This window comes from Aulonocara stuartgranti (genome assembly GCF_965226115.1).
Source record: "Aulonocara stuartgranti genome assembly, chromosome: 1".
NCBI classification, from domain to species: domain Eukaryota; kingdom Metazoa; phylum Chordata; class Actinopteri; order Cichliformes; family Cichlidae; genus Aulonocara; species Aulonocara stuartgranti.
This window is the reverse complement of record NC_138939.1, coordinates 40124980-40149418: the sequence shown is the minus strand read 5'-3', so window position 1 is coordinate 40149418 and position 24439 is coordinate 40124980. Positions and strand designations below refer to the sequence as shown.

Genomic DNA, 24439 nt, shown 5'->3' with positions numbered 1-24439 from the left:
GTTACCTCTCTTTTTGTGGGAGAATGCCAAGTCTAGGTCAACATTTCTTCTTCCATTCTGAAAGAAAAAACAGAACAGTTCACAGATTTGCACATTATGTTAACCTGTGATTGTAAACTGGAGATTCAGGCGGCTGAGGTGGAGGACAAACAGACTCAAGGACAAGTTATGTGTGTGGGCTTTGCAGTTGTTGTGTGAAGGAAGGCAAACATTAAAGGTGGAATTCTAATGTCAACTGCGTGATTATTGGACTAACAGATGCCAGTACTGCAGCCACAGTCTGTGAATCAATCTGCCTGTGTGTGTGTGTGTGTGTGTGTGTGTGTGTGTGTGGGGGGGGGGGGGGGGGGGGGGGGCAAAGTGTTTCTGCGCAGTGTACCAGGGGCACGGAGAAAAGTCGTCGTACGGCACGAGGAGAGTTTGTGTGTGTGTGTGTGTGTGTGTGTGTGTGTGTGTGCTGTGAGATTAAAATCACATTATTTTGTCAGTGTGTGGTGGGTCAAAGGAGAGCAACTAGTTCTCTGAGTTGTTTGTCAACTGTACTGCAGATGTAACAAAGAGTGTGTGCAGGCATTTGATTTACCAAAGTGTAACCTTCTTCATCTGACTCTGGCTGGGAGAGGTCAGACTCGCTCCTGGACTTCATCAGTCTGTAACTTGGGCTGCTCTGCACTAAACGGCTCTCTGCGCTCAGGCTCTCACTTCTGTACACAAACATATCACAGCACTGTTAAATCAATGAGAACAAGACAGCTAAACAACAACAATTAAACACCATGATTTTCACCTGAATGGTGGCGCATACAGCCACATCAGTTGTCTCCCTTTTTATAAAAAGGACAAAGTACAACACGGTGCTCGAAATACAAAACATTGGAATACTTTGACATTAAAAGGGTAAAGCAGAATTATGTTCACTACGAGAGGTTCTGAGGTGCACACCGCAGGATCCAAACCACTATGGTTTGAAATGTGAGCTACAGCGTTACATTAACACAGTTTTTTTGTGTGCAGACTATTCTACTTTAATTCAGTAGGCTTAACAAACAAGAATGATAGGAATGATATTACACCATGATTAATTCAGCTGATCAGGTGCACACTCAATACGAGGCACAACAAGTGAGAAAGGCTGAACAAACAAACAAACAAAATGAATTACTGTCCAAAGACTTATGGAGTCGTGTAGACAACAAAAGTAGCCTGTGTGTTATCTTTTAGTCCTGTGCAGTCACCTTACCTCACTGATATTGGGCACTTAAGACTAGTCAGATCATGACTAACTGAAGACAGCTCTTGATGTGGAGCCTTACAGTTGTGGTCAGTACAGTTCCAGTACAACTATGTAATGTGCTCATTCCAATGCTTCACTGTAAAAGTTAACAAGAGCTTGGTGCAGGAATTCAGTGTTTTTCCACCCAAGTGACGACTCAAAAACACTTTTCAAAGCACTTTCATCAAACTACCTTTAAATAAGCAGATTTAAAGTAACTATAGAATATCAACCTAATGATAAACTGAGCTATATTAAATATAACTGAAATGTTACATTATAAAAGTATATGAAATAATTAAAATAAGTTGGGTTTTCCCTTAAGTGTATATGGGACCAGTAAAAGAGAAATGCACAATTCTTAGTAATGTGACTGTGCCCAATGATAAAGGAATTCAATTTTTCAGGGATGTCAACAGTAGCATCCTATTTCTCTCCGACCTGGTCATGAAGCTGAGGCACTCCTGTGTCCCTGTAGCTAACTGGGTCTGAGCTTCTTCCTGGTTCTGCTTGGTCAGCTCGCCCAGTACTGGGCTGACTCCCAGTATCAGCAGAGCACAGCGGTGGATCACAGAGTTACAGGCTGCCGTGTAAAGGTCTTGGCCTTCTGGAAGACCCGTACTGCCCCTTCTGCCCTCTTGAGCCAGAATGGTGTCTTCCTCTCCACCTCCTCCTCCTCCATTCCTGGAGCTGGAGCCCAGTCCTGTGCTGCTGCTGGCCCGCTCTCTCTCCCGACTGCGAGCCACCTCCCGCGCTGAGAGAAAACATTGAAAGATTTCTGTGTTGTGCCACAATCATACACACACACACACGCACACACAAAAAGACACACAAATAAGATGCAGTGTTAGAGGACAAAACAGCAGCCACAAAGAATTACTGGAGTCTAATATTAATACTAAAGCCCGTGCTAAAGCAACACACTGCAAAGCCTTCGGCACATAAATGTCCATATATTACAGGACATGAATATCAAGTGAAGGTGTTCATAACAGTATGTCAGAAGTTTACAGCTTTAAAACTGCCAGATTACACATGCTCATAGGTGCTATGAAACACCTTCCTACTGAGAAAGCTAGCTGATAAACTGTTCGACTTAGAACTTCACAGCATGAGAAATATGCAGAAATCAGTTACAATGTTGCAGATTACAGCTGCACTTCCAAATACATTATACTAAGTAGTATACCTGAATATTATTAATAATAACCATTTATTAATAATATTCATACTAGAACCCTTTTACCAACACTACAGGCTACAGTGACAAGCAAAGTCAACAAAAACACAGATGAATAATACAGACAGGATTTTAAAAAGTTAACATTTATTCAGTTATGTCCTCCAATTGGCTACTGCTTTGCACACTAAACACACACACATGCAACTACAGGCACGAGTACTTACTTCCAGCTGTCATTACTTCATGCTCCCTGTCATCCTCTTCATCGTCTTGCTCTTGATGGCCTTCTTCTCTCTCACGGTCAACCCTCTCTTCAAGTTCTGCCTCCTCGTCAATGGTGCGTGTGAAAGAGTGCTCCTGGGGGTCCATGTCCAGAGAGTCCTGATTGTCGGAAATCTGGTCAAATGACAATAATGCCTGATTTTGGATACCATTGATATGACTATTAAGCTCGGTGGAAACGTGTGTATGCAGTTATGACCATAGTTTCTTGGACAAATACAGAATATATACACAATTTTGCCTCTGTACACCACCATAGTGGGTTTTAAATCAAATAATCAACATGTGCTTAAAGTACACATTTTACCTTCACAATAAATAGGTTTAGCAAAAACTTGGCATTAACTGTTTGGGAATTCCAGAGGTGGCTGTGGCTCATGTGGCGAAGCAGGCTGTCGATCAATCAGTCCCTGGCTACTACAGTCCATGTGTCCAAGTATCCTTGGGCAGGATACTGAACCCTGAGTTGCCCAAGATGCACCCATTGGAGTGCAAGTGGGTGTGTGAATAAAATGTGTGTGATTGGGTGAATGAGACCTGTAGTAGAACGCTCTTTGAGTTGTCAAAAATTGAAGAAAAGAAAAATAATGGCTCAATTACAGGGAGTGCAGAATTATTAGGCAAATGAGTATTTTGTCCACATCATCCTCTTCATGCATGTTGTCTTACTCCAAGCTGTATAGGCTCGAAAGCCTACTACCAATTAAGCATATTAGGTGATGTGTAGAAGTCTGCATCCTTCAAGAAAAACATGATTTTCATGCAGGACAATGCTCCATCACACGCGTCCAAGTACTCCACAGCGTGGCTGGCAAGAAAGGGTATAAAAGAAGAAAAACTAATGACATGGCCTCCTTGTTCACCTGATCTGAACCCCATTGAGAACCTGTGGTCCATCATCAAATGTGAGATTTACAAGGAGGGAAAACAGTACACCTCTCTGAACAGTGTCTGGGAGGCTGTGGTTGCTGCTGCACGCAATGTTGATGGTGAACAGATCAAAACACTGACAGAATCCATGGATGGCAGGCTTTTGAGTGTCCTTGCAAAGAAAGGTGGCTATATTGGTCCCTGATTTGTTTTTGTTTTGTTTTTGAATGTCAGAAATGTATATTTGTGAATGTGGAGATGTTATATTGGTTTCACTGGTAAAAATAAATCATTGAAATGGGTATATATTTGTTTTTTGTTAAGTTGCCTAATAATTATGCACAGTAATAGTCACCTGCACACACAGATATCCCCCTAAAATAGCTAAAACTAAAAACAAGCTAAAAACTACTTCCAAAAACATTCAGCTTTGATATTAATGAGTTTTTTGGGTTCATTGAGAACATGGTTGTTGTTCAATAATAAAATTATTCCTCAGAAATACAACTTGCCTAATAATTCTGCACTCCCTGTATATGGAGATGGTTCGGATTCAAAATGTCAGATGATCAGCAGAATAATGTGTTCTGTAGAGAATCCCTAAAAAATGTTCTGACAAAAGTTTCAAGCACTGCTAATCTTTTCCACCATTTACAACAGCGCCATAAAGTGCAGTATGAAGAGTGTGAAACTTTGCTGTATCACAGATCATAAAGCCTCCAGCACTGAAACAAACCACATTACAAAACTCCCATACCCATGCTGTGCCTTATGAGAAGTGGAGTGACAGTACGAAAGCAGCGGCCTATCATATCGCTAAAGACATGGTCCGCATCTCAACTGTGGAACAAGAGGCCTTTATACAGCTGCTAAAAACACTGACCGAACATACCAGATACCTAGTCAAAAGTACTTTGCAAGAGAAGTACGGCCAAAAGTATATGCTCACCAAAATGTCTCATTGACCAGCAGGACCTGTGAGCCATACATGAATGTGACTACAGCCCAAGACCACACCGCAGAGCATATAGCTGAAGCCCTGCAGGATGCCCTCACAAGCTGGAAGTTCAACCTGACGCTTTAACGACTGACAACGGGGCTAATACCTTGGTGGTTGAGGATGCAGTGTTTTTGTCACAGACTTCATGTGGCCATTGGTCAGTACAATACTGAATCAGCTGATTTGAAATAAGAAAAAATATTACTAGGCATGACATTAAATAAAAATCTTATAGAATCACCGAAAGAGCTAAACATATCTACAGGGTGGCCATTTATATGGATACACCATAATAACATGGGAATGGTTGGTGATATTAAAGTCCTGTTTGTTGCACATTAGCATATGTGAGGGGGCAAACTCCTCAAGATGGGTGGTGACCATGGTGGCCATTTAGAAGTCGGCCATCTTGGATACAACTTTTTTTTCCAATAGGAAGAGGGCCATGTGACACATCACACTTATTGGTAATGTCACAAGAAAAACAATGGTGTGCTTGGTTTCAACGTAACTTTATTTTTTCATGAGTTATTTACAAGTTTCTCTTTGTTCACAGCCATTGATATGTCGAAGAGGTTAACACGTGAGGAGCGGATCGAAATTGTGTTGATATCTGGTGAACGCAGTAACCGGGTCATTGCAGCAGATTTCAATGCAAGACGCCCTACGAGACCACCCATCTCCCATGCTACAGTCAGCAAACTGCTTGCTAAGTTTCGTGAAACTGGTTCAGTGTTGGACTGAAGTTGAACATCCCTTGGGCGGATATTAGCTACTCACAAATGGCACTCTTACAAACTCCAGCTACTGCAGCATCTCAGCGAGGATGACCCAGATCGGCCACATAATTTGCAGAATGGGCAAAACAAAAATTGGAACAGGACCCTCAGTTCACGCAGAAGATTTTGTTCAGTGATGAGGCAAACTTTTATGTGAATGGTGAAGTTAACAAACAAAACCACCGCTATTGGTCTGACACTAACCCACATTGGATGGATCCCTCCAAGACTGTTGGAACAACAAAAGTGATGGTTTGGTGTGGTATATGGGGCACAACGATAGTGGGTCCATTCTTCATCAATGGAAACCTCAAGGCCACTGGATATTTGAAATTGCTACATGATGATGTAGATGAACAGTTTCCTGGAAAGTGGATTGGTCGTCGTGGGCCAGTTAAATGGCCCCCAAGGTCTCCCGATCTGACCCCCTTAGACTTTTATCTTTGGGGTCATCTGAAGGCAATTGTCTATGGTGTGAAGATACGAGATGTGCAGCACCTGAAACTACGGATACTGGATGCCTGTGCTGGCATTTCTCCTGCGGTGTTGCTATCAGTGTGTGAAGAGTGGGAGAAGAGGGTTGCATTGACAATCCAACACAATGGGCAGCACATTGAACACATCTTATAAGTGGCCAGAAACTTGTAAATAACTCATGAAAGAATAAAGTTACGTTGAAACCAAGCACACCATTGTTTTTCTTGTGACATTACCAATAAGTTTGATATGTCACATGGCCCTCTTCCTATTGAAAAAACAAAAAATGGATCCAAGATGGCCGACTTCTAAATGGCTACCATGGTCACCACCAGTGTTGGTCAAGTTACTTGAAAAAAGTAATCAGTAACTAATTACTTCCCCAAAAAAGTAATCCTGTTACTTTACTGATTACTTATTTTCAAAAGTAATTAATTACTTAGTTACTTAGTTACTTTTTAAAAACACGATTTACAACCTGAATAGGTGATAAAGCGATAGATCTTTCAGACCAATTCTACTTTTTCTACATAATCCATCATACAAAATGTAATCAGATGGAAAAGTCTCTTTTTAAAACTTGTTTTATCAGTTTTAATCTTTTAACTTTATGCATGAAGCAAAAATTTAATTATATGCAACATTCTCTGACTGGAAGAAATTAGTTTAACATTTAAACCTATTTTCTGCACATTCCAGCACATAAAATAAAATATTTTTTGTGTTTACACTTACTCTTTCAAAGAGATGCAAGTAAAACACAGCAGAAAATAAATAAAGTCAAAGACTCAGCGGTCCTGTTGCTCTATTTTCACCTGTAAAGCAGGAGTGGGGTAGGCGGAGGTTTACCCTGGTGCAGGTGTGCCGCGGTCAGTTGAAGAATCCGCGAGTTTCTCTGTGAGTTTCCCATTACGTCGTAGCTACTCGGTGCTTGTTTGGAAGTTTAGGGGTTTTTTTCGCTGTAAAAAGTTTTCTTCCCACGCACAACGGACACTAATGTTTTTGTCACTTTTTATGGAATCAAACTCAAAGTAAGGTCAGTACTTCCACGCTTTAAACGCTGCACGCTCATACTCTCTCCCGCACTCGATATGTGATCCATTGTTGATCTGCACACAGCTGTTGTCACTAACGGCGCACTCGCTTACGTCACTATCGTGAGACATTCTCGCAAAAAAATCACGGTTTTAGTAACGCAGTAACGCAGCGTTCCTACGGGAAAGTAACGGTAATCTAATTACCGTTTTTGCAATAGTAATCCCTTACTTTACTCGTTACTTGAAAAAAGTAATCAGATTACAGTAACGTACTGTGCTATAGCAGTGGGACGGAAAATAGTTGGGCATTTTAAACATTCCGCCTTAGCCTACTCCCGCCTCGAGGACATTCAGGGACAGCTCAACCAGCCAATAAAGAGACTGCAGCAGGACGTACAGATGCGCTGTAACAGCACGTATTACATGCTCCAGTCCCTCATTGAGCAAAAGCGAGTGCTGGGCATGTCCGAGCACGAACTCCCTGACTATCTCACCGCTCACCAATGGGCTCTTATGGAGACGACTGTTGCCATCCTCGCCCCCTTTGAGGAACTAACTAAAAGAGAGAGCATCTACGACGCACTAGCCTCTGATGTCATCCCAGCTGTGACTGTGCTAGTGAGACTTCTAAACAGAGAAACAGACGAGGACCACGGCGTTAAGACAATGAAAGCAACCTTACTGGCAGCTGTCAAGAAGAGCTTCAGTGATGTCGAGACCAACCCACTGTACTTCATCTCCACCATACTTGACCCAAGGTAAAGGCTGTGTGCTATAGGTATTCAATGATAAACTACAGTATTAAATGTAAGATTATTTTACATCTGAAATATTATATATTTGTAATTAAAATACACAAATACAAATGTATGCAATATACAGTGGGGCAAAAAAGTATTTAGTCAGCCACCGATTGTGCAAGTTCCCCCACCTAAAATGATGACAGAGGTCAGTAATTTGCACCAGAGGTACACTTCAACTGTGAGAGACAGAATGTGAAAAAAAAATCCATGAATCCACATGGTAGGATTTGTAAAGAATTTATTGGTAAATCAGGGTGGAAAATAAGTATTTGGTCACCTCAAACAAGGAAAATCTCTGGCTCTCACAGACCTGTAACGTCTTCTGTAAGAAGCTTTTCTGTCCCCCACTCGTTACCTGTATGAATGGCACCTGTTTGAACTCATCATCTGTATAAAAGACACCTGTCCACAGCCTCAAACAGTCAGACTCCAAACTCCGCCATGGCCAAGACCAAAGAGCTTTGGAAGGACACCAGGAAAAGTATTGTAGACCTGCACCAGACTGGGAAGAGTGAATCTACAATAGGCAAGCAGCTTGGTGTGAAAAAATCAACTGTGGGAGCAATCATCAGAAAATGGAAGACATACAAGACCACTGATAATCTCCCTCGATCTGGGGCTCCACGCAAGATCTCATCCCGTGGGGTCAAAATGATCATGAGAACGGTGAGCAAAGATCCCAGAACCACACGGGGGGACCTGGTGAATGACCTGCAGAGAGCTGGGACCAAAGTAACAAAGGTCACCATCAGTAACACACTACAACGGCAGGGAATCAAATCCCGCAGTGCCAGACGTGTTCCGCTGCTGAAGCCAGTGCATGTCCAGGCCCGTCTGAAGTTTGCCAGAGAGCACATGGATGATACAGCAGAGGATTGGGAGAATGTCATGTGGTCAGATGAAACCAAAGTAGAACTTTTTGGTATAAACTCAACTCGCCGTGTTTGGAGGAAGAAGAATACTGAGTTGCATCCCAAGAACACCATACCTACTGTGAAGCATGGGGGTGGAAACATCATGCTATGGGGCTGTTTTTCTGCCAAGGGGACAGGACGACTGATCCGTGTTAAGGACAGAATGAATGGGGCCATGTATCGTGAGATTTTGAGCCAAAACCTCCTTCCATCATTGAGAACTTTGAAGATGAAACGAGGCTGGGTCTTCCAACATGACAATGATCCAAAACACACCGCCCGGGCAACAAAGGAGTGGCTCCGTAAGAAGCATTTGAAAGTCCTGGAGTGGCCTAGCCAGTCTCCAGACCTCAACCCCATAGAAAATCTGTGACGGGAGTTGAAAGTCCGTGTTGCTCGGCGACAGCCCCAAAACATCACTGCTCTCGAGAAGATCTGCATGGAGGAATGGGCCAAAATACCAGCTACTGTGTGTGCAAACCTGGTAAAGACCTATAGTAAACGTTTGACCTCTGTTATTGCCAACAAAGGTTATGTTACAAAGTATTGAGTTGTATTTTTGTTATTGACCAAATACTTATTTTCCACCCTGATTTACCAATAAATTCTTTACAAATCCTACCATGTGGATTCATGGATTTTTTTTTCACATTCTGTCTCTCACAGTTGAAGTGTACCTCTGGTGCAAATTACTGACCTCTGTCATCATTTTAGGTGGGGGAACTTGCACAATCGGTAGCTGACTAAATACTTTTTTGCCCCACTGTATATAATATGAAATACATTTCCCTTATTACTACCAGAAAGTCAAATGGCTGGCATTTGTCACAGTGGTTTAGGGGAAACTAAAATCAGTCCTATTTTTCCACATATTAACACATTCATAAATTTTGTGCAGGTATAAAGATCGCTTCTTCTCTAACAACACTGCTCCAGAGGCCAAGCTGCAGATGATGTCCAGAGCTGAGGCAGAGGGGAGTCGGGCAGAGCTGCAGAACCTCCTGCTAAACTGTTCCTCAAGGCCCAGGCCAGCACTAGCAGCAGTCTGGACACTGTATTTGATGAAATTGCTAAGGAGCAGCCCCAGGCAGCACAGCCGCTGGCAGCAGGTGCTGCCATTGAGCTCGACACGTACCTCGGAGAGGCCCCAAGCCCTCGTGAAGACAGTCCTCTGAAGTACTGGGGTGTCAACAAAATCAGGTTCCCCACTTTGGCTAAAATGGCCCGTAAATACCTCTCAGCCCCATGTAGCAGTGTGGAAAGTGAAAGGCTTTTTAGCTCATTGTCACATATTATAGATGAAAACAGAAACAGTCTGACTGCTGATAATGTAGAAAAGCTACTTTTTTCTTACTTTTCTTAAAAAAAACCTGCCACTCACTTTTTCTAAATAGGCTCCATTAAGTGAGTCGTCTTAGACTTGATGTTAATACCTACCTCAGTTGCACTGACTGCCACAGTTCTATGTTGGTGGATGTTGTTAGTTTATTCAAATATTGTGCACTAAATAGCAAAGATGTTTATTAATGCCCTTTGTGTTGTCCAAAGCGGCAGAGTTTACAACAAACTGAAAACAATACTTGAGTTGCACTGTCACTGTTTACATTTTTTTTCATCACTATTTATTCTGTAATATGTTGCATACAACATGCTTTTCATTTTAAATAAATGTTCTTAATTCCAAACCAGTCCCTTGTTTTTTTGTTAAATTATAGGACTAAAGCTGTTACCTGTAAATTTAAATCATGTTTTTTATTAAGTACTCAGTATCGGTATCGGCAAGTACTGAAATGCAAGTACTCGTACTCGTTTTCCGAAAAAAGTGGTATCGGTGCATCCCTACTGAAGATGTTTCACTCTCATCTGAGAAGCTTCTTCAGTTCTAAGGTCAAATGGTGGAGAGTCCCAGATTTAAACCCAGTGGGAGTTTCCCTCCAAAGAGGGACAAAGGAACCCCTGATAATACTCTACCTAATCACATGAGCCAAGGTGTGAAAATGGGTGTGGGTCACAATCAGCCAAGGTTTTGGGTGAGCTCATTGTGAAACCTGTACAGCATACACTACATTGTTAAGTCTGTGTTTAGGAGTTTTGTCTTTCGGGTGAACCAGTTTGTGTCTGAGTGTGTTGCTGGGTCTGAAATGCACTGGGATGTCATGCTTGGAGAAAACTCTCCTGAGTTCCTCTGATACACCGGCTACATAGGGGATGACAATGTTGTTGCGTCTGTCCTTCTTATCCTCCCTCGCTGGTGTCTGGTCTTCTTTTCTGTGCCTCTTTGCTGACTTTAAGAACGCCCATTTAGGATAGCCGCACGTTTTGAGTGCTTCCTTTACATGTGTGTGTTCCTTCTTTTTCCTTCAGGCTTAGAGGGAACATGTTCTGCCCGGTGGTGTAGGGTCCTGATTACTCCAAGTTTGTGTTCCAGAGGGTGATGGGAGTCAAAGAGGAGGTACTGGTCCGTGTGTGTGAGCTTCCGGTAAACTTCGATGTTGAGGTTGCCGTTCTCTTCAATGTGCACGGCGCAGTCCAGGAAAGGCAAACAGTCGTCCTTTGTGTCTTCCCTGGTGAACTTGATGTTTTTATCCACAGCGTTAATGTGCGCAGTGAAGGATTCCACCCAGGTGTCGTCCACATATCTGTACCAGTGGCTGGGTACTCTTCCTTTGAAAGAGCCAAGAGCCTTCCTTTCCACTTTCTCCATGTAAAGGTTGGCTACAATAGGTGACACGGGGGAGCCCATGGCACAGCCATGTTTTTGGCTGTAGAAACCTTCGTTGTACTTGAAATATGTAGTGGTGAGGCAGAGGTCTAACAGTGTGCAGATCTGATCAGGTGTGAAGTTGGTCCTGTCCTCCAAGGAGCTGTCTTCTTGTAGTCGTTTTCTGACTGTCTCCACGGCCTCCGTGGTGGGTATGCAAGTGAAGAGAGAGACTACATCAAAGGACACCATGGTTTCATCTGGATCCAGGGTAAGTTTCTGGACCTTGTCAGTGAAGTTGTGTGGGGTGTTCCCCACAAGAGGTGCTAGGACGGTAGCAAGGTGTTTCGAGATGTTGTAAGTGGCTGAGTTTATGCTACTGACTATGGGTCTGAGTGGGACACCTTCTTTGTGGAGCTTAGGAAGTCCATAAATGCAGGGTAAAGGCGGTGATATGTAAGGCGGTCAAAGGTTTGTCCTTTTCAAGCTCTTGAAGGAAAGCGATAACTTTCTTTTTGTAGCTGCTTGTGGGGTCTCGCTTTAATGCTTTGTAGGTATTGTTGTCACTGAGGAGAGTAGTGATCTTTGTGTGGTAATCTGTAGTGTTTAGGACCACGGTGCATCTTCCCTTATCAGCTGGTAATATAGTGATGTTGTGGTCTTTGCTCTGGGAAGCGACGGCCTTCTTTTCTTGTATTGTGAGGTTGGACGGAGGGACTTTGGCAGTGGAGAGGGTGGCTGAGACTTTCATCCTGATTTGCTCTGCTTCTGTTTGTGATAATTTGTTCATCCGTACGGCGGTTTCTGTGGCTGTGATGAGGTCCACTATGGGCAACTGTTGCGAAGAAATGGCAAAATTGAGTCCTTTGGCTAATACTCTCTTTTCAGGTTCAGTGAGATTCCGGTCTGAAAAGTTCTTCACCCATTTTTCCTGACTTCCTCAGGTGTGTGTTCTTCTCTGAGTTGTGTAAATTCAGACTGACGAGTGTGTGTTTTTGAAAGCAAGTTGTGGAATTTCCTGCGTTGTCTTTCTTTTTCTTTAGAGTGTTGGGACCGCTGAGCCTTGTCCACAAACTTGTAAACCTCTTCTAAGATTGGAGACGGTAGAAGGGTTTTCATTTCCTGCAGTCTAGCTAATCTTGCTCTAATCTTGCTAATCAGCTATAGTGAAATGGACCTGTCTTATCCTTTCACTTAGAAGCTGATTTTGTGCTCTCCGTAGAATCAACTCTGTATCCCCTGACAGTGGATCCAAGGCGCAAACTCTTAGGAACAACCTTGTTCTGTCTGCATCTTCGTTAAAACGAAGATGGTTCCTATAATCCACTAGTTTCCTTGATTCCTTTTCATACTCCCGCACCAAGTGAAGGGTGTTCCTCCCCAAATGTACGCCGATGGTGTGCGTCCTGCTCGGAGTCGCCATTACCATTAATGGAGGTCCTGTTTGAGCTCACATTGGCACGGACCTCGTCGGGCCATTTCAACGGAGTACACAGGGATATCACTTTGTATTAGTTTTGGTGGCTTATGCAATACGATATCCTGAAGCAGTGCCTCTGCGCACCATTTCTGCAACGAGTGTGGTGCAGGCACGAGTCTGCAGATACTGACTGACCAGGGCATCACAAGAGAGAGATGAGATAGGGCCAGAGGTACCTAATTCCCACATTCCAGCCTCCTTCCATTGTAATAACCATCTCACACAGGCGCAGAGAGTGGACGTGCTGCATTGGAACAGCGTTTTGCAGATGTGTTCTCCCACCCTCAGCCGTGCCAATCTCATAAAGCACAAAGGGAGGAAGCTGTAAAGCTGATTGTGCTAAAAAACAGCTGTTCATTTTGCAACGTTGTGTTTATGGTATCAATCACACACTTGATCTCAGTCCAACAAAAGATACTTTTCAGTTACTAAAGACAAAAGTTAGGGCAGAGAGACCCATCACCCATGTATTAAAATCAACCCTTATATTTGAAATTATGTTGGTTTGTTCCTAAACAGTTTGTGCTACACTTTTTTGACCCCTTAAATTAAAGGTGAAAGTCTGTTGTTGAATCACACATTGATTTATTTAAATAGTGGTGTGCAGAGGCAAAACTAAAAAAAAAAGAAGCTTTGTTTACTTACCCTCCTCTCACGAGAAGAAGATCGTGTCTGGATGAAGTCCATGTTCTTACAGGCTAGTAAGCGGTTTCGTACCTTAAAAACACACCGATAGACTTCTGCCAGGGACTTAGATGGTTGATACCTGATAGGAAAATATTTCCTTTAGACAGGTACTGTGGGACAGTATGGAAATGCTTCATGCATTTCATATATTAAAAGGTGTATTTTGTTTTACTACCTGCCCTCTCCACAGGCTTGGCCGAGCAGCCCTGTGTGCTTCAGTAAGGCTGCCAACACAAACCTGGACACAGTGTCTAATAGGGTCTCATTACTGAGAGATGCATTGTCCCAGTCTGCAACAAAATCCACAGTGCAGTCAGTGAATGTATATACCTGTAAAGCTAATTGCATTAAAGAAATGGTAGGATTCTGTATATACTCAAAAAAGATGCAAACCTTTGCCAATAGCGTACTCATGCATGTTGATCCAAAGGCTGTTGGCAGGTTCTTTAGAGGAACCCAGAGCCAAATCCACCAAGACACTCAAGTCAGGATGCAGTGTGCAGTCGAAGGGTTTCTGCTCCTCATTACCAGACAGTGCAGCCTCCAATAATGAGCTGATGCAGGTGTCTGAAGGACAAGCAAACAATTATCTTCACAAGTCACAGAAGAAGCGATAAATGAACTCAACTGGACAAGAGCCCTAGGATTCTGATCAGTCAGAAGTAATGTCCTGCTCTAAGTTACATTCTACTACTAATCTACTCATGTTGCTACTACTGTCCGATACCGATACCGATATCATAAATTTGGATATCTGCCGATACCGATATCATCAATTTGGATATCTGCCGATACCGATATGAATCCGATATAGTGTTTTTTAATCAATAAAACTGTTTTTTTAATATATCTTGCTGCATTTTGTATAAGTTCATACTCAAGTTTAAATAAACAACAACACTAAAGCTATTCTGTTATACCTGTATGTAAAAAATACAACAAAATATTTCATAGTTCAGCAATACTGATCAATCTAATAAACTTAGACCTGCACCATCCTCCCTATTCTGGTATTTTAAAGAGTACTTAGCATAAATATTAAGCAACCTAACTAATAGGGTTCCAACTCCCAGCAACAACAAAAATAAATAAATAAAAAATAGGGAACCACCCCTCACGCTCCACCTCATGATGCTTAATCGACGTAATCAACCTTAATTTGATGCAGTGTGGAAAAAAAATGCACAGAAATCAATTATTTTTCAAGAAATATTAAATAGATTCAACATCTTTCTTCCACAGAACTGCAGACTGCACAGATGGTACCTTCCCAAAGGAAAAAGTACTACAGCTTACTAGGGTATATTAGACTTAACAGTTACTATATACAGTAATTGACTTCTATTCATTTTACACAAGATTAAAACTTTGGGTGTAAGACTCAGATAATTATTTATTAAAAGCGAGACATTTTAAATGAGAATAAGAAAGAAAAGTATGTCTTTGTGCCCCCTTTTCCCTGTTCATGCCCTATCGGCCCCCCTGGCTAAACTTTGCTAGCTCCGCCCCTGCACAGTTACCAGCCGTCAGCTACGTAGAAAAAGATCCTCGAGTAGAAAGTAATATTAAATAAATTCTAACAACAGCTGATTAAGCTTAAACGTGCTGCTGTTGTTCAGCCGCTGGTTTCCTCTTTCTGGTGCAAAGTGGGCCAAAAACAAAGAAGAGAAAAGCCGATCAGCTGATGATTGATCAGTTTCATGATTGAAGTAGCAGCAGGAGAGAGAGAGAGAGAGAGAGAGAGAGAGGCCGTCGCTCCATATATCGGTTGTTAAGCTTATCGTGTTAACTAGTTGCTACTGGTTGTGTATGTGGGCGTCCGTCCTGTACCTAGCTGGGGGATGTCCATCTCCAAGCCATTGCTAAATAGCGGTGTTTTGAGCCAGTAAACAGTATCTTGTTCCTCCAGTGAGGTGGGAGCTCCCTGCAGCATCCCACCAAGGCAGCGCCCAACTAGCAGGGCGACTGTCCTCTCCAGGTCCACAAGCCACACCCAAGAAAGTGCGGGCTGCGGCAGGGTCATTCCTGAGGCTGGCTCAGCAAAGTCTGAGGTACCTGGAAAAAGACAAATACGTTCTCCAATTTAGTACTCCACCAGACGTCAAGATGGCCCCAACTGCAGGGTGTTGAAACATATCACCTTTCATTATAAATAACACGATATGATTTTCATTTTCTCATATCAGACATCAGTGTTACATATTAATGTTAAGGCCAAAAATGAGTCTTGCGAAGTCGCATCTATTCAGCATCTCACACGAACATCTAGCCTAGAGGTCGGCGACCTGCAGCTTGCAAGCCAGGGGTTAGGATTAAGGTTACCCCGAACTAGGGCTGGGCCATATTATACCGTTCACGGTAATACCGGTATAATGTTAGGCAACGATAGGAAAATGAAATATCGCGATAGAATGGGAGTAAAACGCGCATGTGCAGTGCCTTTGTTTACATACGCACATGGCCGATTGTTGAGTGAAACAGATGATCCAGAATTAGTTTGTAAAAATGGTGCAACTTCCGTGATGTGGAACTGGTTTGGTGTTTGTCCGTCAGATACACAACAAAGCACATTTTTTTGCAGAACATGCAAGCGGCCGTTGTTATTGTCGTATTTGTCGGACTAAGATGCTCTTAAATCTGGGAGTAATCTGGGTCCTAAACTCCGTATGCTTCAGGTCAAACAACACTGCAGCATCACTTAGAGTTAAAAACTGTCTAAATTCTTTCATCTTTAATAAAACGATCAGCATTGCTGCTTTACCAGGTGTAACTATAAAGTTTAACTTCCAGGCATCCATGAAAACAAAAGTTATTACATTTAACGGAGTTAGAAGTTAGCAGGAAGCTAGCGGAAGTTAGCTCGCTAGTTTCGCTAGTTACCTAAGCATGATATAGCATGTTCTGACAGAGATTTCTGAAAAAAATCAAACGTACACCTCTGCTATCACTTCCAACATAAATGAAGACAGGAAACTAAACAGCAGTGACGTTTGTAGGGTTACTGAAGTTGGGCTAGCTGGTATATAATGATGTGCTACGTGATCGCTAGCGACACAGCTATGTTAGCATAACATAAACAGTGAAGCTGGAGGACGAACACTAACACTTTTCCACTTATAAAAGTTAACGTGAAGGTTCTTCATGGTTAGAGACAAATGCAATCGCATGGCAGGATGCTGTAAACGGACCAAAGTTCAGACAGGAGAACAACTGAGATAATCCATCCACAATACGAGGTTAGTCATTAATATACTGCAACAACATGGGAATAGAGCAGCTGCCAGAGAATTCAACATTAATGAAACAATGGTACAGAAGTGGAGGAAGCAAGAAGAATGAGTTTAATAAAGTTTGATTTATCTGACTGCTTTGTTTCGCTTAATGTGCCTTATAATCCCGTGCACCTTATGGTCCGAAAAATGCGTACTGCACACTGCAGTTTAATGTTGCAAAGCACCTCTTTTTAACTTCAGTGGATATTATACATGGTTATGCTCAGGATATGTCAGCCCATTTCTACTGGAAATGCCTTTTGGTTAAACTTTCAGCAAGCAATTTGCATTTGCACTGTTACATTTTTATAAAGCTTTAATGTACATAAAAACCAGCTTCTTGTTTAAGTGAATATAAATGGAAGGTTGTCTTTTTGCGCTAGTAATGTTGTGGAGTTGTATTTTGTCTCGCATCAATTATATCGTCGGTTATATCATTATCGCAAATTTTCAAATATATATCGTGAAAAATATTTTTGGCCATATCGCCCTGCTCTACCCCAAACCCTATTATACTATATGTACCTCTGTCCCCGTCACCTGCATGTGCTGCTCTTCTTCTCCCACTGCTTGGTAGGAGCAGCTATGACTCTTGATGTTGAAAGTTGCCGACACCTGAACCGGCAAATTAATCCTCCAATTCTAGTGTATGTTTATGCCAAATTAAAAAAAAATCATCAAGCTCTTAAAGAGAAAAAACTTAACGACAGAATATGTGTACACGTAATGCCTGCACACATGGCTTTTTGTAATTACACTGCTGGCTTAGCTGACAAGGGCTCATAATTTAACATCTCCAGCAGAAATGATCACATCATGTGTCTGTACATGCATTTACCTCATCCCAGGATATTTTGTAACTTTTTTTTTCAAATTTTGACCAAGTTAACCTTGCTCTGAGCTCACCCTGAAGAGGCCACTGCAGCTCCTGGTCCTCCAGAGGAGAGGCAGCAGGCAACAGTCTGTTCAAACAATCCAGAGGAGGCAGCAGTTCCAGCAGTTGGCTCAACAGCGGCCTTGCCACCGACACCGGAAGCAGCAGTAAGGCGTTGATTATCTGACACAGCATGCTGCCTGCTGCTGACACGTAGATCACATCTGCAGATTACATGGTCATAGTTTTATGACAATGATATAAAACAAAAGAAAGTATCTTCAATGCTAAATGAAAAGAACTTGAACTATCGGAGCAGAATGAGATAACAAGGAAGTGAAAACAGGCCTTTATAGCCAGATTACAACACAGGTCACTTGATTTCATTCACCTTGTAGCTTCTCCCGTATGCTGCCATTCCAGGAGCTCTCCTTTATCAGCGCTGCAGAGCGGGAGTAGATATCTGTGGCATGTGGCAAGAGCAGCTGCAGATGTTTGTGGAGCAATGACACACTGCTGGAGTTCTGCAAATAAACAGGGTGACAAAAAGTTTTTATATACTATGGTCATTTTCTTTTATTTGGTTTCTTTTATTCACTAAAAAAGTGACAGACAGACAGATTTTTACCAACATCACAGGGCTGAAATAAATGGCCTGTATTTGTATAGCGCTTTACTAGTCCCTAAGGACCCCAAAGCGCTTTACACAACCAGTCATCCACCCATTCACACACTGGTGATGGCAAGCTACATTGTAGCCACAGCCACCCTGGGGCGCACTGACAGAGGCGATCTATCTACAACATAGCACACCACATTATTAAGACACCACTGAAAAGAAGCATCAGTGAAATTATTCATCAGTAAATAAAACAGACATTTAGCTTTAACTCTATATTTAACCAGCAAAATGAAAGTTGTATCAACCCACTGCCACTGGAGACCAAGCCACTCCACAGTTTTCAAAGACACAATAAACAGCGTTTCAAGGCAGTTAAATTCAAGAAACATATGAAAACTAGTTTTTATTTCTTGACAAAAGGGACATAATTCACTTGCATCTTTTTTAACCTTGGACACAAAACTACTGACAGCAATGGCACCGTGCAAAACCCTCCCCTGTAGGTCACCTGACCTCTTATTGAGTGGGGGTTAATAAAAGACTCTCCATATAGGTTTCTGACATTCCTCAACTTTTAACTTGTCTCTCCAGACAGCATCGGTCCTTCCACTGAAGTGCCTTTTATTTAACCCTTGAACTGACATTTTATATAACAGTTTTCCACTCAGCATGTGAAAAGTCACGAGTCTTTCCGATTCATAAGCGAGGGTCCCGTCAAGAATGTAAAATCAATACTCAATTCCATTCCTCAAAAAGGATCTCTTTCATCGGAAATCTCTAATCCACGACTAGAATCTAACAGCATCTCCTTTTCAACTAAAGTTAAACATTTAAGCCAAAAGTCTAGAATACTCCTCATAATGTGGCTTGACTTGAACCAATGAAAGTTGTTGCTGTTTCTGTGTTCTGAAGGTCTGGTCCATAATTTGTCTCAGTTTGAGAGCCTTTGTCTCAAGCAGTCTTTTCAAAAAAGCAAGTCCAGTTCCATCACATGCATCCGGCCAAGCCCCCAAAAACAACGGTTCCTCTAGAAGCCAAAACAATGAGGAAGCTGGTTCCAGTCTTTTCCAACAGAAAAGGGTCCAAGCTTTAAAAAGGCCTTTATAAAACATAGGAATTTCATAACAAAATATTAAATTACAGTTTAGTAAAAACACGGAAGCATCCATTCCTAACTCTCCTTTTCCTCTTAAAATAACGCTAGTTACTGGTTCCCAGAAAACATCTTCCCTTCCCATCAAGTGTTTCTGAATAAACTGCAGTCTGAAAGCTGCAGCTCTGCTCTCTAGGTGAGCTCATCCCTGTCCACCTTCTTCTTTGGGCAAAAAGCACAGCCCGGTGTATCCAATGTCGATTATGCAAAAAAAACTTGATCATCAAGGATTAAAGTTTACGCGCACGGGTGCAGCGGCTCTTAGCTCTCCAGTTTGGTGCTCGTTTTTACTTTTAATGTGGATATTTTTGAATGTTTGCAACGCCGCCATCTCTTACAGTCGCCAGAACCTAATTGACCTAGGTTTTAAATATAGTTTGTCTGTTTCTGGCGACTATCAGCGAACACACAACATCCTGGAGGAGATAGCGAGACCGCCAGGGTCACCGTGGATGGTCTGCCCGCCCAGCAAGCGTAGAAGGCGACGGAGGGAAAGAAAGCGGAAGAGGGGATGCCGGTCGGGCTCAGACGCTAGGCTACGCAAACATCCACACCGGCCAGCACTTCCGAGCCTATCGGGCAGGGCTGCGTATAGGGCGGCCAGGGCAGACCTGAGTAGAGGCATCAGGAAAGCTAAGGCTGCCTATAGGAGGAGGATTGAAGATCACTTTGCTGACAACGACCCCAGAAAAATGTGGCAGGGGATCAATCACATTACCAACTACAGAAGCAATAACCAGGCGACATCTAGGACTGATGCCTCACTGGCTGAGGATCTAAACCGTTTCTTCGCCCGCTTTGAGACGACCAGGCCCTCAGCTGCCACACCACTTCCACCCGCCCCCAGCACTGGCACACTAACACTTAGGGAGCACCAAGTGAGGTGTGTTCTAAGGTCAGTGAATCCCAGGAAGGCGGCAGGTCCTGATGGAATACATGGAAAGGTTCTCAGAGCATGTGCTGACGAACTGACCGGAGTCTTCACTAAAATCTTCAACCTTTCCTTGTCATCAAACACCGTCCCGCCCTGCCTCAAAACCTCCACCATCATCCCCATCGCCAAGAAGACAGCTGTGGCCAGCCCAAATGACTACAGGCCTGTTGCACTTACGCCTGTAGTGATGAAGTGCTTTGAGAAACTGGTCTGTCAGCACATCAGGGCCGGTCTGCCTCCCACTCTGGACCCCCACCAATTTGCCTACAGGACAAATCGATCCACCGAGGACGCTATCACCATAGCGCTCCACACTGCGCTGAGTCACCTGGAGCACCGAGGAAGCTATGTGAGAATGCTCTTCCTGGACTTCAGCTCAGCATTCAATCATATCATCCCGGAGATCCTGGTCCAGAAACTGTCTCACCTGGGACTCTCCACCCCCATCTGCCTCTGGATCAAGAACTTCCTGACAAATAGACCACAGTCTGTCAGACTCGGCCCCCACCGGTCCAGCACCATCACACTCAGCACCGGGTCTCCACAAGGATGTGTTTTGAGTCCCCTCTTATCAACAATAGACCTGTCTGGCACGCAGTATGTTTGTGTTTGGTGGACAACCAGGGCCCTATTTCAGGAAGCCGGTTTAGTGCAAACTCTGAGTAAGTATACCCTGAGTTAACGAAAACTCTGGGTTTTCGGTTTCACAAAGCGAGTTTAGATTAATTCTGAGTGAGTTACTATGACGACACACTCCGTGAAGCTAACCTGCCCCCTAGCAGGTTTACTTCAACTAACCCCGACTTTCTCCGCCTCTTTGTCGGAAACCTGACTGTAGGAAGTGTCAGACATGGCGTGCTCCTTCCTTGAAGAGCCAGTAGATGTTGAAGCCCAAATTCTCCGCAGAGCTCTCCGCCGGGAAAGTGATTAGAGCGCGTTTGGACATTTTATAATTTCCTGATGATTTCCTGTGTGAACGTTACAGTTTTTCAGCACAATCTATAATTTATTTGAATAACATCCTCAGGCCTAATATTGCTCATGTGACACATCGCGGACATCCTCTCAGTTCTGTACATATTATTTGTATCGCACTTCGGTTTTTTGCAAACGGGAGCTTTCTGTATAATATTGGTGACGCTGAGCACGTTTCCAAGGCTACCGTCTGTCGGGCAGTCAGGAATGTTACAGTTGCACTGAAACGTCTCCTGTACTCGTCTGTGGTGTTCCCCGGTCATAGACCCACAAGATTTATCAAAGAGGGATTCCACAAAATTGCAGGTATCAGGATGAACAAAACTTAATTCATGATGTGGTGATACTTGAACTACTACTTAAATTTTACATTTATTTTCACGGTTCCCAGGCGTGATTGGCTGTATAGATGGCACTCACATTCCAATCATTGCTCCTTCAGTAAATGAAGGAGACTATGTGAACAGGAAGTCTTTCCACAGCATTAATGTACAGGTACATAGTTCCCTGTAGCATTTCAAACTAACAAATTATTTCATTATAGTAATGGATGCTAATTTGTGTTCTCTGCACTGTGAAGATCATATGTGATGCTGCCAACATTATCACAAATGTGGAAGCCAACTGCTCAGCCTCTGTGAGTGGTGGTGGTGGAGGACCCCCACCTGTTTTTCAGGCCTCCGCTTTTTTTCTGTTGGCTATAACGGGTCACATTTGAGCATACAGAGTAAGCAAATATGTACTTGTAATGTGCTCAGATAATTTCAATAAGTGCTTACAGAGGGGAAATTAATGTAGCCTCTAACTGCAATTGATTTACATGGGACAAACAGACCAAGCACTATGGCTCATAATACAATTACACCTTACCTGTTTGGACTATATTTTTATATTTCATTTTTACTTGCTGCCAGGAACGTTTGGGGCCTGTTGGGTTGCACCTGCGCTCACATCACATCACAAAATAAAATGTATGAAATAAAAAATAAAATAACATATGATAAAATAACGTGTTAAATGGGTGGAAATCCCTAGATCAATGTTTAAATTAACACTCACGCATTGACTCTGTCGGCTTTGTTTTGCCATGCATGCTCCCTTTCTTTTGCAGCTGAGGCTGTGTTACTTTTTTTCCGCAAAATTTGCATGTTATCGGCATATGCTGCCATCAGAATTTCGGCCTCAAGCGCTGTAAAATACATTGACCGCGCCTTCTTTCCCTCCGTCTCCATGGTGACTCGCTTAATCTGTGCTCCACTAATCAGGGCTTTATGTATCCTCGTGCGCGCGCTTAACTTGGGGTTAAAGCAACTCCGCGTTGACTGCACTAATTGTTATCAGCCTTTCTCAAACCGAATATTCCGAGTTGGACAGTTCGGGGTTACTCAACCCTGAGTATCGTTTTTCACGCTGAGTTTTCTAAACCGGCTTCCTGAAATAGGGCCCAGATCCATCACCTTCTTCAGTCTGTTTGCCAGGCCGCCCCTTCTTAATATCCTGGAAATCACCTTTCTTTGGTAACAGCATTAGAACTGCTCTCCTGCAGCTCTGAGGTCTCTGAGCCTTCAGTGAAGCTCTCCTCAAAAACCTCCATGACATCGTCACAAAGGTCAGACCTTGCTCTGTCCTTTCTTTTTTCCAGAGAAAAGAAAACCTTCGTAGGAGCATCCATCAGAGAAAGATTTTGAAATCTGCAACAAACCTGAGCCCCCTGTGCTCCAGAGCCCGGCAAGGCTTTTTTAGATTTGAGGTTCTCAAACCAAACTCGGTTTCCTGTAAAATTTGCAGACACCTCCAGCTCCACTATGTCAGTCTCCAGATCTCTCAGAGATTTGGCCGATGAGTAGGGATGGGTATCGAAAACCGGTTCTTGTTGAGAACCGGTTCCCACTGTTTCAATTCCTTGGAATCGTTTGCCACTTTTAAAAACGATTCCCTTATCAATTCCAGTCGCCCCGAATGACGTCATCACGTTGAGTAGCGTCTTTTACCCAGTAGGAAACACGGCGCCTGAGCGGCACAAACGCTCAAAAGTTTGGTTACACTTTATGAGAAAGGATGACAACAGGGCAACGTGCAATACTTGCAAAGTAGAGATTTCATCAAAGGGAGGAAACACTACGAATATGCAAAAGCATTTGCTCAAAAAACACGCGATTGCTTTCAACAAATGTCGTGTTTTTGATCCGCTCTGGACTAGCGAAGCTCAACCCAGCAGCAGCGGTAGCGTTTCCACGTCCTCTCCCGTTAATACTGCAGGTAACTAATCAATTAGCATTGCATATTATGTTAGCGCGATTTACCTTATTACAAAACCTGCTATTACTGTGCGTTGCATTTAGATAACCATGATGAGAGAGACAGAGTCTGGCTCAGATGCTGGCAGGTCTCGCTGCAGTCTACCGGTAGCGTCTCCTTTCAGGCCAGGATAGACGAATGTCACCGAGCAGTGTCTAAGTTTGTGGTCAAAGGCTTGCACCCATTTGCCACAGCAGATGCCCCCGATTTCACTTTGGTAAGTGAATGTGTTTAATTGTAGGCAGGGACATTACTGGATATTCTTGTGTAATTGCTACAGAATAATTTATGTTAAACTTTGTTATTGCTACAGGAGAATATTTATTTTATTATTTTACATATACATTTTTTTTCCTGGGGACCCTGTGACACCCCATTGAAGAGCCGTAGGCTGTGGCTCTCTTAAGATCTCACTGTTGGGTTTGTAAGGCCATGTTACTCCTAAATTTCTATCTTGTTCAAAGAGAAGATATAAAACACAGTTCTAAGCTAATCGACCTTAGTGTTCTCCTTTTTAAAAAAAAAAAGAATCGATAAGAGAATCGATAAGAGAATCGATAAGGAATCGAATCGTTAAACAGAATCGAAAATGGAATCGGAATCGTTAAAATCTTATCAATACCCATCCCTACCGATGAGACAATGACAGTACACTGCTGACAAAATTCGTTGATTTCAGTTTTGCCAAGAACCCACCAGTGACTTAAAGACATAAAATCATCTTTCCGATTTATTTGCTTTATTTGCGTTCTCCACACTGTCAACAAAGATGACCACAGCGCTGAGTTCACCCACTGCCAGACTACACTCCTCTACTGAGCAAGG

At 42.9% G+C, this 24439-nt stretch overlaps 1 protein-coding gene across 9 annotated transcripts in view; it reads right to left on the bottom strand.

The window, feature by feature from the left end:
* Positions 1-24439, bottom strand: part of herc1 (HECT and RLD domain containing E3 ubiquitin protein ligase family member 1) — a 96474-nt gene that overhangs the window by 51255 nt on the left and 20780 nt on the right. For 7 of the 9 annotated variants that reach the window (XM_082530525.1, XM_082530531.1, XM_082530528.1 and 4 more), the window contains exons 16-25: positions 18024-18156; positions 17665-17856; positions 15317-15541; positions 13880-14053; positions 13662-13776; positions 13445-13565; positions 2681-2852; positions 1715-2051; positions 584-704; positions 6-57 (exon numbers count right to left, since the gene is read on the bottom strand). In XM_082530525.1, coding sequence (XP_082386651.1) covers positions 6-57; positions 584-704; positions 1715-2051; positions 2681-2852; positions 13445-13565; positions 13662-13776; positions 13880-14053; positions 15317-15541; positions 17665-17856; positions 18024-18156 — 1642 coding nt within the window. The remainder of the gene's footprint in view (positions 1-5; positions 58-583; positions 705-1714; positions 2052-2680; positions 2853-13444; positions 13566-13661; positions 13777-13879; positions 14054-15316; positions 15542-17664; positions 17857-18023; positions 18157-24439) is intronic. The other 2 variants (XM_082530529.1, XM_082530527.1) reach the window with 2 other exon arrangements.